We start from the raw sequence: 18,394 nt of genomic DNA, 5'->3' as shown, positions 1-18,394 counted from the left end.
CAGCTGACTTCCTGCCCTTTGGGCAGGGGCCTGGACTCGATGATCTCCCGAGGTCCCTTCCAGCCCTAATGTCTATGAAATCTATGAAATAAATTCACTTATCCCAACAAACATGGATTTGCTCCTTCCTCACCAAAGGGTAAATCCCATGTAAATTCTCCTGTTTACTGTCCTTGATTCACTGGGCTGCTTCTGCAATATAATTCTGATACAGTGGATAAGTCATTGGACTAGGGATCAGAAGACTTTGGTTCTATTTTCAGTCTTACAACCAACCTGCAATATGACCTAGGGAGAGTCACTTTGGGCATCTATACGTGGCTCCAAGAGCCACTCTAAAGAGCCCGCAGTGTCACATGTATTGTCCCATGCTTCAAAATGGTGGTGGGGGTGCTTTAACTAAAGCTTGTTCAACTAATTGAATCTGCTCCCACATATGTCAATTAGCACACATCGCAGCAGACATCCTTCATGTGTATAGGTGCCTTTATTTCTCTCTACTTCCTTTTACATACTTTGTCTGTCTCACCTACCTAGTCCATAACGCACTTATGTGCACATACTATGTTTATGGGGCCCCAATCTCAGTTAGGTCTTCTTGTTGTTACTGTAATACACAAAATACTGATAAAATTTCCTATATTTTGCATATCATTAGCTGTGTGTCTTCCTTGCTAGTGGCACCCTTTGCTGTCCTTGCAGCAGATAGTCCTGAGGATTTCAAGGGAACAGAAACATTGGTATAGGTTACTCCTCTCTGTATTCATAGAGCAGGCAGCTTAAAGGTACAATTAAAGCCTCATAATTTCCAAAGGACATGATAATGATTAAATTTAACACAAGGCTGACCTATGGAAGAGAAAAAATAAGAACTGATGGAGGGCCAACTCCTAGTACCTGACAAACACAGCCCACAGGTGAAGCCACTACAGGAAGCAAAGTTATAGATAATGAATAAAAAAATTCTCCTATAATTTGGTCAGTTCTGTTTGGAGGTTGTGGTAGAGGTATCAACTTTACTGCCCCCGCAGGCTATAGATGGACTGCAAAGCTACTTACAGGCCAGATCTTGGCCCAGCTGCAAGTAGGACAAGAGGTAAACACAGATGTCACTTGCTCCCCTGCCTATCACGGTTCCATTGCTGCACCCAAATTTCCAGTCCTCTACCAGTCCTGTAGGCCAGAGTATCTTTTGACATCCCTGGCTTATGGCACTTAAGCAGGCAACTGGCTTAGATTGACAAAGACTTCTGGGCCTCATGATATTGTTAATAAAGCTGTGTTCTTTGTTTTTCCTTGTATTTCTGGCTGTTACTGAGCTCTCCCTGCAAATGATTTTCATTGCAGTAAAGAATTTACAGTGTGGTGGCAAAGGTGAAGTGCTATTAAAAGCTGCTGGCAAGCTGGAAAGCCCCCCATGCTGACTTAAAAACCAGAAACTGACAGCACAGTCTTGACTCTCAACAATGCTTCACCCATGGATGAGCTGCTATTAACTTTAATTTTCTGTTATAACAGATGCACAGGAGACATGAAAAGCATCGTTTCTGCTGTGTGAAATGAAATGGAAAGCAAAAATACATGAGATGCCACTGGAGCTCTGTTGCTTATTACAAAGCTCTCCGCTATTGTTCGGATGTAAGAGCTGCTCATTTTGAAGAGAAAAAGAAAACTGCAGAATGTGTCTTGCATTCAAAAGCTTGTTTAACTCTATCCAAACTATGCAAGTGGTCCAATAAAAGATATCACCCAAAGAAATCCTTGTCTTCAGAATAAGGAGGTAACTTGACAAATCCTACTAGTGGCCAAGTGGGCTCTGCAGGACAAACGGTCTGGGTGTGGGGGCACCCCACCGAAAGTGCTATCCTGCACAACCAAGGGCTTGTGCTACTTTGTCAACATTGTCGCTGAAGTTACAGAATGTGCAGTCTCAAGCAAAGGCCAATCTGATTCTCACCCTGAATCCATCACTTGCATAGGCACTGAAGAGCACTCTCTCCATCTCCTTGATATGACAGCTGTGAAACTTAGTAGCTTGCCCTCATCCAAACTCTCACAGCATAACCAGACCCCACAATTTTAGCAGCGGTTATTACTAAGCACGGTCCACATCCAAGTTACCATCATGGGGACATGGATTCTGACAGCCTCCCAAGAGGTGCAGAATAAAGTTCAGAGGCTCTGTTCCTACTCTTTAGTGACCTTCATGCTCTAATGAAGTAGCAGCCACTGCTATCTCCACAGCAGACAACTGGCTCTGCATTCTCAAGCACACATTTGGCTCTCTGGACAAAGATACAATTCTCTCATCCTCTACTGTGCTCTCTATTTTAGGGTCAGATGCTGTTATATATACAGAGGCAACTACAAAATATTGCAGTTGCTGTGAACGAAGAGATTTGGCCCCATCTCTTATAATTCTCATTCCTAATGCCTTGCATAGATGGCCATAATCTTTCACTGCAGAGAGCTGTGGAATGGGGGCCTCAAACGATGCCTATACATGAGCAGTGAGGCTGCTCCGATATGCTGTAATTATAGCATGTCAGAGCAGAATCGATTAATCCAGTCTGCCGGTGTGTGGGTAATTACTGCGCTCCAGCAGACTCCAGTGTTTTGTGTATCAGCACCCTACGTTGAAAAATGGTGGTGGGGTGCTTCAACTAAGGCTCATCAATCGAGCTTTAGTTAAAGCACCCCCATTGCCATTTTTCACCATGGAGACACTAATACATGAGATGCACCAGGTGCTTTAATTACAGAGGCTCTTGGAGCCACTCTAATTAAAGCATGTTCCCCCCTCCCCTTCCCACACCCACACACCCCCAGAGCACGTGTATAAATGCCCAAAGAAGTGTCATAGTTTCATGGTTTCTAGAGTTGGAAGGGACCTGAGCAGATCATCAAGTCCGACCCCCTGTCATGGCAGGAAAGATTACTTGGGTCAAACGACCCCAACAAGGTGTACATCTAGCCTCCTCTTAAACACCCCCAGGGTAGGAGCCAGCACCACTTCTCTTGGAAGTTGGTTGCAGATCCTAGCTGCCCTGACTGTGAAGTAGCGCCTCCTGATATCTAGCCTAAATCTACCCTCTGCCAGCTTGTGATTGTTATGCCTGGTCACTCCTGGTAGTGCATGGGGGAACAGGGACTTCCCCAGTGCCTGCTGGTCCCCTCTGAATAATGTGTAACAGGCCACTAGATCCCCCCTCAGCCTTCTCTTGTGGAGGCTGAACAGTACCATGTAGATGTTGGGTGGCACTGCATCCACATTGGCATAGTGCAGTACCAGCAGTCCCCCATGTGTCAAGCAGACTTAATGATTCATAAACAAACTTAAAATTTGGCATTTCTGACTTTTGGGTAAGTAAATTTGCTTTGCAAAGCTGACATTTGTTTAACGTGCTCGGAAAGAGCAGCATTTGAAAGACTTCTCCCAGCATTCAAACACTGAGGTGAGTGAAATAATATTTCAGACAATGGACTGAGGGAAATGTTAACTGGCAAGACTTCAAAGAACTTCTAAATGGCCATGTTTGCTAGGAAGGTAACTTATGACCTGTCAACTCCTACTGGAAAGATAGTAACTGATGATGGAGACCTTATCTACCATGGGTATTTGCCTCTAGTATAGCTGAACCCATCAAGAAGCAAGAAGCAAGAAGCGGTATTTGAATCTAATCAAATCCCTGAGGGGCTTGTTCACCTTCGGAGAACTCTGTGAGACACACAGATAAAACTTCATTGGAATCCATTTGAGATTCTCAAAGCAACAGGTATATTTTATAATAAAAGGAAACAGCCCCAAAATAGAAGCTGCCAGAAAGCCGAGCTCAGAGAATACAGGAGGGCAGACAGCCAACAGAAAGCTAACTGCACAGAATTGTCTTAGCAGAAGAACCAGCAAGAGACCAAAGAGCTGAAGGGGTCCCCTCTGTTGTTCAGTACTGGCCTGGTTGAAGATGCTTCCACCAAGTCTCAGGACTAAGGTGGTAGAATAAATTCTGACCTATGGAATGAAAGAAGTGAGGGTAGCTTTGTTACTGCAGTTGGTTTAATTGAATATTGAAATATTGTTCTAAGTTAATGTTTATTAACAGCATCTTCTGCTAAGCCCTGAATAGCTGCACAATGTATTCCCGGAAAGGAGACATAAGCTGACTAAGGGATTTAACTCAAATTTAAGATTCTTAGTTTTCATTAAACGGTCTGTGTCAAGCCACTCTGAGCGAGCTGGTGAGTGAAAGACGCACTGAGATTTCAAATGAATACTTTCAGCAGCAGCTTTATGTAACTGAATTTCACAGGCCTTGGCAAGATACAGTCGGCTCAATGATCCATCATGTCTGGTTTCCAGCAGTGACCAATGCCCAGTTTCCAAGAGAAAGGGAAACCCTCTATAATTAATCATTTCTTCTCTTATTTACAAGCTTTTTCTCTCTCCCCTCCCCAAATTACACTAACTTAACACCTGCTAGCAAATTAAATTATACAGATTTATATTGCAGCTGAATTTTAAACCCCCCCACATAAGCTGGATCACAACTGGATTTTTCCATGCATTTCTGTTATTGGCAATGCCACTGACAATTTCTATCAAACCCTTCTTAGTATCCCAGGTGACAAATTGATGACATCATGAAGCACGCCAAACTTGCTTTTCACTAGAGCCTGACTTGTAGTGCCCATTGATCTCATGGCAATTCACTCCCACTCTAATCCTCTTTGATTTTTCTCCATGAAGTAGCCACAGAAACAATGCAATTGTCTGGGATGTAAAACAAACAAGAACGCCTTTGCAATTCATTCTATTTGACATTTGAAATAAAATAGCTTCATGTAAAAAATAAATTGCTTCCCACCCATTTCAACGCAAGGCGTTGGTGTCTATTAAGTGATTTAATTAAATGCTTAATGTCATTTTAGGTTCAGCGTGTGCAAAAAGTAATGCTATGTTTTTACAGGTACTGAAATCAAGGTCCATTTTTAACTAACTGATAAACTGTCTCTAATTTCATACTGCAATAATTACAGAAAAAAACCCTAAAATTCTTTAGCAAAGCATGTTTCTACCTATCTTGTCTATTTGAATCTTGTCCATTTAAATCTTGTGCTATAAACACCATAAAGGTTTCAGTACACAAATGAACCCAGAAGCACTATATATGTTTTAATACCAAGTGCCCCCTTGTGGCTGATGTAATCATTCATTTAAAATCTATATTGAAAAAGAGTGTGAACATTGTGAGTCAGGCTGCTTGTTAAGTTTGTTTGGACTAGATGCTGATACAGATCTTGGTAACAGGACAACTCTGCTTGAAAGTTCAGGGCCATCTGGTATCACCTACTGCCCCTGAAGTCTTGCAGATTCTTCAGCAGAAGTGCATATAATTAATCCCAAAGCAGTAAATAGGGAGCCCCCAGATTTTCTGTCCAGTCACAAACTAGGAAACAGAAGATCCATAAAACCTAGTTTCTGACAATAAAGCAAGCTGCTTGCAGGCTTTCCCTTGGTATTATTGCTTTACTGGCAAAAGGCAAGAGCACCCTACCCCACTGATAACCAAAAAAAAAAAGATGAGGGAAACAGTCATTTGGTGAGTCTGAAGATACCAGAAAGAACTGTCCAGACCTGGGTGGCAATGAAGAGGGGAAAGGCAGATCAACAAAATGTCTAGAGACATCTAAGGTATGTTATGCGAGTCAAGAATAGCTAAGAGAACCTGTGAGGAAGACAGAGTGAGGGATAGGGCTGCAGGACAAACAACATCAGTCCAGATGGCAGACTGTTGTCCATGCCAACAGCAACATTCCCTAAATTGACTCGGACCCATTTTTCAACCACCCCTATTTGTGACTTATGCCAAGGAATGCATCTGTTTCAATTAAAGGTCACTAGCTAAGGGAACTGTCAACTTTTCTACTGCCTTAGTAAAATGTTGATGTCCCCTGTGGACAAGCTTATAGAAACCTTCAACATGTATTACAAAAATTCCCACCTATCTGCCTTCCTAAAGACCAGATATCCTGTCATTGTTGTGTTGCCAGCTTCTTCTACAATGTGACATTGTCACAGGCAATGGGTGGTATGTATAACCATCAAACCTTAAACCCCAAAGAGCTGATGTGGTGGTGCTCAAGACAGAGCCCAATGTTGTTACTATTTTGCAAAGCAAATGCCTGAACCTTAATTTCAAAATCTCCTCAATCATGTTGCTGGGTAATCTTGAACACAGTGGTTTATAATAGAAACTCTGGTTCCTCAGCTAATCTTAACTAGAGCGTTGCTAAGGCAATGCTATCAGAAGTGTGCTCCCCTGAACTGATTCTACAGTATGCCTCCCTGTATTTGCATACTAAAGCCTCTATTTGGGAATGGCTTCTTGCAGTAACTATAAGGAGAAAAGGAAAAAAAGGATTACGATTTCTCTCAGCTATTACGGGGAAATGATAATTAGGAGACAACCTATATGTTTCACACAATATTGCTTAATGAAAAAAGATGTGAATAAATGCTGGCAGGTTTACTGAAAAATAAATAAAATTCACACCAGACTAGCTTTTATAAAGACTGAATTTCAGTTTCCTCATAAGTACTGAATGAATTACAGTGCAGCATGTATATTATTCACTGGTACACAAAGGACATTATCCACTAAGCATTCTTCACTGTAGGAGTTTTCTATCTGCAAGACCTTCTATCCAATCTCAACATGCAAAACTGATTTTTTTTAATCTTTAATGGTAAAGATGTAAATATTTGTATTACTGGTTCCACACTGTTGTGCTTTCTGAAGGGTAAAACATCACCCACATTTCTGGAAACAAAAAGAAATACAGATCTCAGGTATGAATGAGAACCTGAGATTAAATACCTCTTTGTTTAAATATGAATGGTCTATATGTTTTTCACAGCAAGGCACAATTCCTCAGCATGATTCTACTTCTATAGGGCAAAAGGTACTAGCTTTCTCCAACAATTCTTTCAGTTTCTGGGAACACAAATTCCTATGCTTCCTTATAAATCATTAAAGATCTCATTGGAGTAAATTATGTTCAGTTCAGGCCCTTATCATGTCTATTGCCCTGGTAACTGAATGCTTACGTATTTTCCATTGCCACATTGGTGAAATCAAGACCTTTCACTTGTAATGCTATATAGTGCAATACAGAGAAAGTAGCCTTTCCCCAAACATCTTCTTGGTTGTCTGGAAAGCATCCATTTTCAGACATCAATTTATCCTTTGAATCTTTTTGTCCTGTGTTTATACAGTGTACAGCACAACAAAGTCCTGATCAATAACTGGGCTTGCAGATCCTATCAAATACTATTAAGAAATAAAAACAGTAATATGAAATAAAGGTAATTTGCCCCTTTGTCTCTTCATTCTCTCCATCTTCTATATCCACAATGTTAATTCTTACACTGACTTCCAGCTCGAAATGTGCTGAGTTGAAGGACAGACTTATGCAACCAAGAAATAGCAAGAATTTGCAGAGACAAAATCAGGAAGGCAAGACAAAGAATGAACTGCACCTACCAAAGGAGGTCAAGGACAACAAGAAAAGGTTTTTTTAAGTATGTCAGCCAGAAGAGAAGGAGCAAGGAAGCTGTGGCTCCTCTGTTAACAAACCAGGGGGAACTCTTCACAGAAGATGCAAAGGTGAATCTACTCAACAGCTACTTTGCCTCAGCCTTCCCCAAAAAATTAATCTGCAGCCAGACACTTAATAAGGATAATCTGGAGGTAAGCTTGGGGAAGAGATAACAAAAGAGATGGTCAGAGAGCTTTTGTTGGGTCTGAATGAATTCAAGTCAGCAGGACTGGATTAACTTCATCCCATGGTCCTAACAAAACTGGCAGAGGAGATCTCAAAGCCCTTAGCAATGATCTTTATTAAGCTGTAAGAGACAGACCAGGTACCAGAGGACTGGAAAAGAAGCAGGGTAGTGCCCCTCTCTAAAAAGGTGAAAAGTATGATCTGGGGACCAGTTATCCTCACCTCAATACCTGGTAAATTACTGAAGTGTATCCTAAGGAAGGCCATTTGCAAGCATCTGGAGAAAAGGCTGACTGCAAGCAGCCAGCATGAATTTATGAAAAACAAATTGTGTCAAACAAACCTGATCTCCTTCTTTGACAAAGCATTCCCTGCATTGGGTGGATGAAGGGAATGGTGTGGGTATAGTGAATCTCAACTTCAGCAATGCTTTTGACAAGGGCCTACATAACCTTCTCATCATAAACAAATTGGAGAAACTATTTGGGCAAGACAAAACTATTATAAGGTGAACAGATTACTGGCTCAATGGCCATAAATAAAGGGTAATTATTAACAGGTCCATGTCAGAATGGCAGGAGGTTTTGAGTGGAGTCCCACAAAGGTCTGTCCTGGGCCTGGTGCTGTTCAGTGTATTTATTACTGATTTAGATGCTAACATAGAAAGCTTCTTGAGCAATTCTACAGATGACACAAAACTCGGAAGGACTGCAAACAGGTTGGAGGATATGAGCACAATTCAAAAAGATCTTGATAGGTTGGAAAACTGGGCTAGAGCTAACAGGATGAAGTTCAATGTGCACAAATGCAAGGTGCTACACCTCAGGAGGAATACATAAAAAATACATATATAAAATGGGTTATACCTAACTGGATGGCAGTGCTATGGAAAATGACTTGGGAGTCTTTGTAGATCACAGACTCAATATGAGCCTGCAGTGTGATGCAGCTGCACAAAAGGTCAATGCAGTTTTGGGATGCATCAATAGAAGCATCAGGTGCAAGACACAGGTGGTCTTTAAATACCTGAAGGACTGCCATAAAGAAAGAAATCTCCTTTTCTCTCTTGTTGCAGAGAGGAAGACATGGAGCAATGGCTTGAAGTTGCAGCAAAATAAGTTTAGACTGTATATCCGGAAAAGGTTCTTCACTGTTGGAATAGTGAACAGTGGAATAGACTGCCTAGGGAAGTTGTGGTAGACAAGGTTCTTTGGGTAAATATGATACCTTTTATTAGACCAACTCAAATAGTTGGGAAAAATCTCCTTATTTGAGTTGGTCTAATAAAAGATATCAGATTTACCCAAAGAACCTTGTATGCCTAAGTCCACAGACCAATACACTTACAATTTATACCTCTGTAATAGGGAAGCTGTGGACTCTCCATCGCTGGAGGTGTTCAAGAAGCTGGACAGTTACTGGAGATGATCTGGGCATAGCTATACCTATGTTCTGCTATGGGTACTTCCCATGCTTCTGTGCTTTACTGGTTGCTCCCACCTCCCTTTTCTACTACATGTATCAGGGTGCTTTTAAGCCTCCCTCAGAGGTACGGGGTGTTGGCTACAACCAAGAATGGGGACTCTGACTGGGGTGTGCTAATGTTCCTGCTGGGAACAAAGCCAGAGGTTCCTAACTAGAGCACTCCACTCCCCCCCACCTCCCAGTTAGACTAATCCCCATATTTGGGATTAGGAAGGAGTTTTACTCCATGGTCAGATTGGTATGGACTTGGGGCGGTGGGGGAGGGTTGCCTTCCTCTACAGTGTGGGGAGCATGGCCCTCTACCCAAGATTTGTTAAGCATATACTGACAACATTTCATAGAAGTAGGACCTTGGCTGCCATGGTTCCCCTGTGGCAGGTTAGGGTGTTAGGTCTGTGTTGTGTCAGGGCTGACAGATGTCTTATATAGAGTTTATATTATGAATTGTATAGGATGTTTTGAATAGGGCTGATCCTGCCTCAGGCAGAGGGTTGACCTCTGGAGGTCCCTTCCAGCCCTACTTTTCTAGGATTCTATTTACCCATTTTGTTAAATGCCTCAAGTTTTTAAACAGCTGCATAGGTAACACAATTAAAAAACTAAAGCAGGTAACAGTTACAGATTATGGAATAGGCCACTGTTTTTTCTGACTGGCACTGGCTAACATTATTATATATGTTTTAGTTGCAGTGCTTTTCTAGATGCTTGTGCAATTAAATGAGACTGTACTCACCACAGGCATTTGATCAAAGAAGCGAATGGAGGACAATCTATCTACAAACAAACAAAATATGTAACTCAGTGATATAATTTAATATAGAATGATGAAAACTAGAGAGAGAAAAATCAATGAATGCCTATTTCTACCTGTTGGATTTCCATGAATATGGTTCATCTTTTCCTGAAGGAGACCAATTTGCCTTTCTAGCTGTCCATTTAGTTCAACTTGTGTTTCATATCTAGTTTTCCATTCATTGCCTTCAAAGAAATACAGGATTATTATATTTCATTCTAAATGTAATTAATGATTCTGATATTAGAACCTTGCTAATTCAAATAAACTCCAACTTTCTTCAAAAAAATATCCTTTTACATGCAAAAGAATGAGAAAAAGGTAACAGATGAAATCCTCCTGTGAAATCTCACTACCTTCAATGGGCTTCAGGTTTAGATTCACCAAGGAACTCTAACAAATGTTTTATATGAATTCCATCAGTAATAAATATATGAAAAAAGTACAAAATAAGTGACTAAAGGATTTCCACAGCTTTTATTGCTATTTTTTCCAATGTTAAATGCTAAAACACCACTAAAAACAGGTTAGCTCTATGTGAAGAGTATTCTGTTTTATGTGACAAAGCCTAAATCTGTATACAAGAATTTATAGTACTGAGTCTGTCCCTCGGCATTTGGTTGGCAGCACACCGAGCAGGTCACTGCCTGTGTTTTCTACTGTTTTAACAGGAGTTTGCTATAATTTACTTACCTTCATCCTCAACACTGCCAAGTTGTTTTTCCAGCTCCATTACTGTGTTTTTCAATTCAAATATTGAGAGTTCCAGCATTTCCCTGTGATATTTAGAGAAATGAGTGAAATAGTTATATGAGTCATTATTAACAGTAAGAAATAATTTGGATTGTATGCACCAATGAAATGTCCTTTATGTCTCTATTATTATATTATATTCTCTAGGAGTGCATGCCCCAACCTTCACTTATCCATAGAGAACAATCCTGAGCAAAAATTGTGCTGCTGGTAACCTACCACTTTGCTTTTTCTGTCAACCTCAGCTTTAATTTCCTGTGGCCGTAAGCAACAGCAAAGGGTCTCATAGGTAATGTGCGAGTCATGGGTTGGAGATCACTAATGTAGACTGTGATATTACTGTACGTGTTCTGTAGGGTTTCTACAGTGTTTGGGAAAGGAGTGAGGTAGTTCTGAAATTCTGTGAACCAAATCACTTTCATAGTAAAACAACATACACTAAACATCAATATCTGGCAGAACATCAGGTGTTAAGCTAATGCAGGGGTTTTCAACCTTTTTTAAGGAATGTACCCCTTTTGGTGTCAGTGGCCAGATGCGGAGCAGTGGGGAGGTGGGGGTGGCGGTGGATGGACGCACAGCCGGCGGGTGTGGGGAGGCAGGGCTTGCACGTAGTGGCATGGGGTGGTGGATGGAGGCAGCAGCCGCCACGTGAGAGCTACACCCCCACCCCCCCAGCCAGCTGGCCAGATGGCACCTGTGCAGCCCTCAGAAGGGAGCCGTTACCGTTGCCTCCTCCTGGCCCTGCTCCTGGGAGCCAGTGGCATGGGGTGGTGGGTGGCAGTGCTCCGTACCTGCCAACCCATATGTATCCCCTAGCATCTTTCCTACAGCATTACCCTAAGCTAATGGACAAATGATGACCATAGTTTTGGATGCTTAAGAGAACACCCGAGAAATGTGCTGCTGGAAATTATCTTATTTTTAATTTAGGACTCAATGCTTAGTGACTAATCACTCTTTCAGAAGCTTTTTTTTGGCCACAATGACTCAGATTTCATTCAGAAATGTATTGTTGTAGTATATCATAACTGTTATCTCAAGCCATTGATTAAAATAACATGAGGAATAGAAAACTTCCCCTGGAAAAAATTCTGGAGATAAGCAAACATTTTTTCCCCATGACCTACAGCTTTAATTGGGGGAAGAATGTTTTACACGCTAATGGCAAAGGTAAATTTCAGAACCTCTGGTAGGCAACAATGAAACTGCCAGGTACCACCACAATTTCAATCTCCTGCTCCCTTGGAGAGAGACTAGAACTATTCACAGAGGAGGAGGACTCATCTGCATCCACCAAATAAAAAAAATGGAAGTCTGGGAAAGGGGAAGACCCTATGCCCTTGTAGGTGACCAGAAGGATGGAGAGCAGTAACAGATGGGAAAGGGCAACATACATTCCCTCCCACTCCACAAAAAAGTCCAACAGTCACAATGCTGTGAAGTGGGATGGAGGAAAAGAAATCTTCTCTCTAGAAGTCATGAGCATTGTAGATGGGGAACATTATATGTGATCAATAAGCATATACAAAAGGTATAGAAGCATGGTTTAAAGGCAGCACTCTGACAGAAATGCAAGAAGATGGGAGTTGGGAGTTAGCTGGAATGCTTCCCAGTGCTTTCTAGCATCATGAACTAACTAGTAAATAACCATCCATGCTTATGACAGCAGCCTGATTGTTCCTGGAGATTTCCTTTGATCTGATAAGGAAGTCTGACCTGCTTTGTTTTACAAGAATTAAGATCATAATCTAAAACAATACAGCTGCAAACACAAAACTGGGTACCACAACATGAGCATGCTATTTTGTCCTGCTACTGACTAAGAATTTACAGTGTTTGTTTTTGTGACCAGTTTGAGGAGGACATTCTAATGGTCACATGAGTATTTAGATGAGATTTCAGGAAGGTAGAATAAAAAGCCCCCTCCATATTCCAAAACATGTATATAGCAAAAGCTCCAGTTGAAATTAGTTAGAACCAGAGCTGAACTGGTAAAGCCTACAAAGTGTAGTTTCCCTTCTATGACAAATCCCAACTTTAGCATTCATATCACTAGGAGAACGATAACTATAACTAAAACGGATATGCTTGCAGCTTGCAATCAAAGTAATTTTTATGCCTGTTAATATGCAAAAATCATATACAGTAGCTCCTAAAGGTCAAATAAGATCACATTCTTCCTTTTGCAACATTAGCAAAAATGCTAGCCAAGTCACAGTTACATTTACTCTTGACGAGAATACGCACAGAAAAAACAGGTGGCATTGGGTGTTAAAGGCTGAATTTGCTACACTGGTAGTTAGAGAAAAAAGTCTTCCTTCTCACTTGTCAGCTGAAATTGACAGCAATTTTGAAAAACAAAAATCATATTGTTATTAAACATTTCCACTGCCGTAGCATCTACAGCCAACAGACATGTCGGGCTCGCATTATGTATGACTATCACTGGTGTGTGAACATCTGCAAAACACAGTCCCTGCTCTGGAGGAGAGAAAATACGGAATTAAATCATTCTGCTTGACTGTATAAATACTGCAAGTATTTCATCACATTGGAGTACTTAGTATTTTTTACTTGGATTTATTTGTGCTAAGAAGTAATGTCACAGGCCACATCTGAGCTCCATGCTGTACAGGTACCTGACCATGTAGAACAGCTTGTGGGATCAGTGTCTTGGTTTTCACTTGGAGGGACTGTGGTGTGCTTTAACATGGTCTTAATCTCAAAGTATTTAAGGTTTTGAAATTTCCCCACATCAGAGGACAATTTAGAACCCTTACAGTGGAAACACTTAAACGTGTGCTTAAATCTCATGGATTTCAGTGGAAAATAACCATATCTTTAGTGGTCCTGAATAAGAAAGCTTTCCTGAATCACAGCCTCTATGCAAAAAACACCACTCAGATAACCAAGTGCTGGCTGAAAGCATGAAAAGATGAAAACTGGCTGGATTTCTGGTTTAAGATTGTCCTTTCTTTTCTTTTCTTTTTTTTTTTTTTTTTTTTTACAGGTGCTATTTTTATTTAAGTTACTTGTCTCTGATCTTTAGTGGCAGCCCTACAACTCCTTGCCCTGATCGTGGGCACAATATAACTGTCACTAAAACCATAACAAGTCTTACTAGACATTTATTCTTACTAGACATTAGACAAGTACAAACATGACTTTTAAGCCTTCTTAGTTGTATACCATTATACACACTTCTCTCCCTTTCAAAAACATTTCACATGATATTTGCCAGACAAGCATTTTGCTGACTTTTGTCTATAGTAACATAACCGTTAACATAACAAGTTAAATTCTTCTTCTTTAACTTCCTTGAATTTGTTTAAACATTTCACGGTAATATATCAACAATCATCCAAAATGAGTAGGTACTGTCTGGCAGGTGAGAGTGTAAATCCCTTGCTTAAAGGAGAAGCCTCTTCGGTAGACTTATACAAGTAGAAGTCATGGTTCATCAGTGTAAGAGGCAGTCAATGTCTGGTCTATTGGGCTTGATCCAAAGCCCATTAAATTAAGTTTGTGGTGAAACTCTCATTGATTTCAGTGGGTTTTGGATCAATTCCTAAGTGAACAGTATGTACAGCAATGGTATACACATATAAAAATGATGTGGAATGACCTATGAGTATACTATAGATAGCATACACAGGGAAATCATTGTTTAAGATTCCAGATGGTAACACAAGATTTATACTTGACCGTGTCATATGACATCATTGATAAAGTTAAATTTACATGCAGTATCTTCCATTGGTCAGCAAAAGAACAAAAAAACCTAGGGAATAGCACGTATATTCTAACTGTGAATGTTGCTGTCAGAGAAGCAGGTAAAGTGCATTATAATTAAAATAGACAATAAATGTTAATTACAGCATGAAAAGGAGACCGCCTGTCTTGGTTCAAATAAGAAGGTCTACTGGTACCAGACACAACCTGTGTTAAAGCTCATGCCTGGTACAGACGGGAAGAATAGAAAATCAATGGACTGATGGATTAGAGTCAGAAATTGGACCTGGTAGGTGAATGAAACAATGAGATATAATTTTTGATGTTCCAATGTTCCTTTTTTGGTTTCAGGTTCCACTTTTCCCTCTTTTACCCCTCTCAAGAGCTTTAGAAAGAGAAGCTATGGGGTCTAAAATGGCCTATCTCAAGTACTTACCCTGGGTAAAACCAACAGACCTCAGTTTCTCTCCAAACAATCATTTGCTGGTAAGCCTTAATGGGATTTGCAAACAATGTCTTTTGACCAATAATTTTCTGACCAAATATATCTGCATCATATAGAACTAGCAGGAACGGACCACCTACCTCACGCTGGCTTGAGAAAGACTGGACCAGACAAGCTAAATGGCATCACAACAGCAAGAAATACAGCAGGGTCCAGAGCAAAAGCTGTCATGGCCAAATTCCCAGCCCAGAGCATCCACTCATGACTGACAATGAAGATCTTTGCTGAGACCATCTACAAAAGCCATACTTCAGCTGCGTGCATACATCGTTGTCCAGCACTACAAAGCACCTTTTGTGGAATCAGCATTTTGAAGCGCTACAAAAATAGAGTGCTACAGTGTACATATATTCATAAAACTGTGGCTGGAGTGCTACAAAGTCCCACCAAAGGCACACTTTCTAGCAACAAGGTAGCAACAGCTAATCCGGGCAGCAACAGCTGCTTCGGCTGCCTCATCTACTTCACTAGCTGTTGCCACCATCACTAAGGAGCAAGACAGCAGAGACCTGTGACAGCCCCTGAAGCAAGCAGACGCAGCTCTGCTCCCCCCAGGTTGCTAGGGATCCAGTTGCTCTCGCTCCCTCCCTTTTGGGTGTGTGTGGGGAAAGCAGAGCATTCAAGAATGCTAAAGAACTAAGAAATCCCGAGTAGCACTAAGGTAACTGTCTACACATTAAGTGTGGCACTACAAAAGGTGCTATAAACAGCCTGAACACATAGACATTATTTTTTGTAGTGCTACAAGGGCATATATAGTACAAAAGTAAAGCATGCACATAGTCTTGTCCCCCCCTGCCCCTTTACTATCCTATCACTTCTTGCCCTTGCATCTCTCTGATTTGTCAGACACAGAAAAGGTAACTATCATGCACAGCAGTCCACTTGAAATTCAACAATAGGACTAATCCTTCTTAATCCTTTCCTCTCCTCTAAGAAGGATTTATTTGACAAAAACGAGAGACTTTAGCTCTTCTCTCTATCCTCTCTTTGACAAAGGGATTTTGATCAATTCTGATTAAGTATGTTTTGCATAACCAACCTAATCAAATTTCATAATGTTGTATATGTATTTTTTTATTCTGTCTCACACACATCCTAATGATACAATCCCATGCCTTGGTACAACTTTTCTAAGATGTCTCTCATGGGACTAAGTAGACTGAAGTCTACTCAAAACCATAAATGATGCTTAACTATTTAGCATAAGGTAACAGGGTCATGTCAAACACCTTTGACTCTGGGAGTGCTCATTCCATCCAAATTAGCAAACCAGTGTCAGTTTTCTAAGCTGATGCCCAGTTCTTTGAAAGATAAAACTCTAGTGGAGTTGGAGCAGTATATGGGGCACTGCTGTAAATAAATTAAATGCTAGGTAACAAATACATTACATAGCAACAAAGCTTTAGTGGAATAAACAAACCGTGAAAGATAACTGCCTTTGCATCTCCTTTCTTATTCAGAACCACACACACACACACACAGGTAAAAGTAGCCCTGTAAGTTTATATCAGTGGATCTCTTTTTCCTTCCTCTCTCTAATTCTAATTCTCGATAACACTGAAAGACTGGGGCGTGGGGGGGAGGATTGTATTCTACAGACCAGATTTTGAGAGGTGCTAAGCACAATGTTACTGTTCATCCTCTGTGCCTTTGAAGATCACGTTTTTAATTAAAACTAGCATCCAATATCACTCAATAGCCTATCCCATTTTGACCTGCACTTCTGTTATGTACTAATACTTCCCCCAACTTTGCCCAACCAAATGGAATGACTTAAAAGCAACTTGCCAGGAGCTGGATGGCCACAGCTCATTAGCACAAAACAAAGCAGGTTCTAGTGATCTTCATCTTGGATATAGTGCAGAAATATGAATGTGCAGGGGTAAGCAAGATGGAAGAATTCATGGCCACTCAGAGAGAAGTTTCCAGCATGAGCTGTGCCCTTTGAACCTCAGAGAAAGTCATCAGAAGCCATCTGGGTTCTACAAAAAGAAGAGGTCAAATCTGGCAAGTTACTTCTAAATCAGAAGTGCCATGCTCCAACCCACATGGTGCAGGGATGGAAAGAATAATGCGTCTTCTATATGCCGCAAAGAGAAACATTATGTATAGGGACCTACCTAATTTGCGGGGGCTGCCCTCTGATTTTACAGGCACAACTCAGACCTGGGCAGCCATTTCGTGGGTGGAGTGTGCCCCCTTTGATTGGCCAAAAGGCCCTGGTGGCCCTGCCCCTGGGCACTGATTGGCTGTGGAGGCTGCCTGTCATGTGGTCCCACCCCTCCCCGCTGACTGGTTGCAAGGGCTGCGTGCTATGTAGCCCCGCCTCTTGCCGCCAATTGGTGGAGAAGGATGGGGCCACATGACAGGCAGCCCTTGCAGCACATCAGTGGCAAAGGGCAGGGGTGGCAGCCGCCTTGCCGGCAATCCTTAGAGCAGGCAGCCCACCCTCGCTACCAAGCTGCTGCAGCACTCAATAAATTTGAGGGTTTTTTCCATGGATTTCGTGGGCATTGCCTGGATTTTCTGGAATCTGCGAAAACATAAATTTGGTATGTTCCTAATTGTGCCACACCACAGCATTCCACTGTCATTCCTTCCTACAAAACGAATGTGTATATAACATGTATACATTAGACACACTACTGTATTTTCTTATATATAATATGCCCCAAAATAAGATACATGCCTGAATTTTAAAGGGTAGAATGAAAAAAAAGATCTTTCCTTATAGTAACTGAGTAGCAGCAGCTAGGGAGCTGAACCTGCTCACTGCTATGCTCTCTTTAGATCAGTGTTTCTCAACTGGTGGGTTGCAACCCAAACATAGGTCACAAGAATATGTGAACAGGTTGCGAGGAAGTCCCAGAAAAACCTGTGGAAGTGCGGGTTTTCCCTTGCAGGCTGGATGTGTTGCAGCCTGCAAGCGCTGCTTGAGATGACTGGTGGTTGCAGGCACAAGTGCATCAGCGTGCAAATGCACATAGCCAGCATACAGCAAGGCCAAGTTGTGGGAGCAGTCCCAGCCACTGGACATAGGTAAGTGTATGGGGAGCGGGGGATGGAAGTCCAGGGGACTGTCTGGAGTGCTGGGGGGGATGTGTGTCTGTATGCACAGGTGCTGGGGACTGTGGCCAGGCATAGGGCTGTGGCAGGGCAGGGGAAGTCGGGGGGAGTAGATGCCTGGCCCTTTAGCTGGGGAAGAAGGCAGGAGAGCTCCTTCACAGTGGGGAGCTGCATGCCTGGGCCAGTGGCACAGGGCCAGTGCCCATATACACAGGGGCTTGCACTCGCTGCTTGTGCTCTGGCCCAAGCAGGACAGAGGCGGCTGGGGGTCC

General features: G+C 41.7%; 1 protein-coding gene across 4 annotated transcripts in view; it reads right to left on the bottom strand.

Moving 5' to 3' along the window:
• Positions 1–18,394, bottom strand: part of LOC109306588 (coiled-coil domain-containing protein 169-like) — a 41,193-nt gene that overhangs the window by 20,363 nt on the left and 2,436 nt on the right. The window contains exons 2-5 of one of the 4 annotated variants that reach the window (XM_019530068.1): positions 10,754–10,836; positions 10,135–10,245; positions 10,001–10,041; positions 3,243–4,009 (exon numbers count right to left, since the gene is read on the bottom strand). In XM_019530068.1, coding sequence (XP_019385613.1) covers positions 3,644–4,009; positions 10,001–10,041; positions 10,135–10,245; positions 10,754–10,836 — 601 coding nt within the window. In that variant the 3' untranslated portion in view covers positions 3,243–3,643. Of the gene's footprint in view, positions 1–3,242; positions 4,010–10,000; positions 10,042–10,134; positions 10,246–10,753; positions 10,837–18,394 lie in introns of those variants that run through there. The other 3 variants (XM_019530069.1, XM_019530070.1, XM_019530071.1) reach the window with 3 other exon arrangements.

This window comes from Crocodylus porosus, unplaced genomic scaffold (genome assembly GCF_001723895.1).
Source record: "Crocodylus porosus isolate Cpor-Errol unplaced genomic scaffold, CroPor_comp1, whole genome shotgun sequence".
Taxonomy (NCBI): domain Eukaryota; kingdom Metazoa; phylum Chordata; order Crocodylia; family Crocodylidae; genus Crocodylus; species Crocodylus porosus.
The sequence above is the reverse complement of the archived record's forward strand: the minus strand, read 5'-3'. Positions and strand labels throughout refer to the sequence as shown.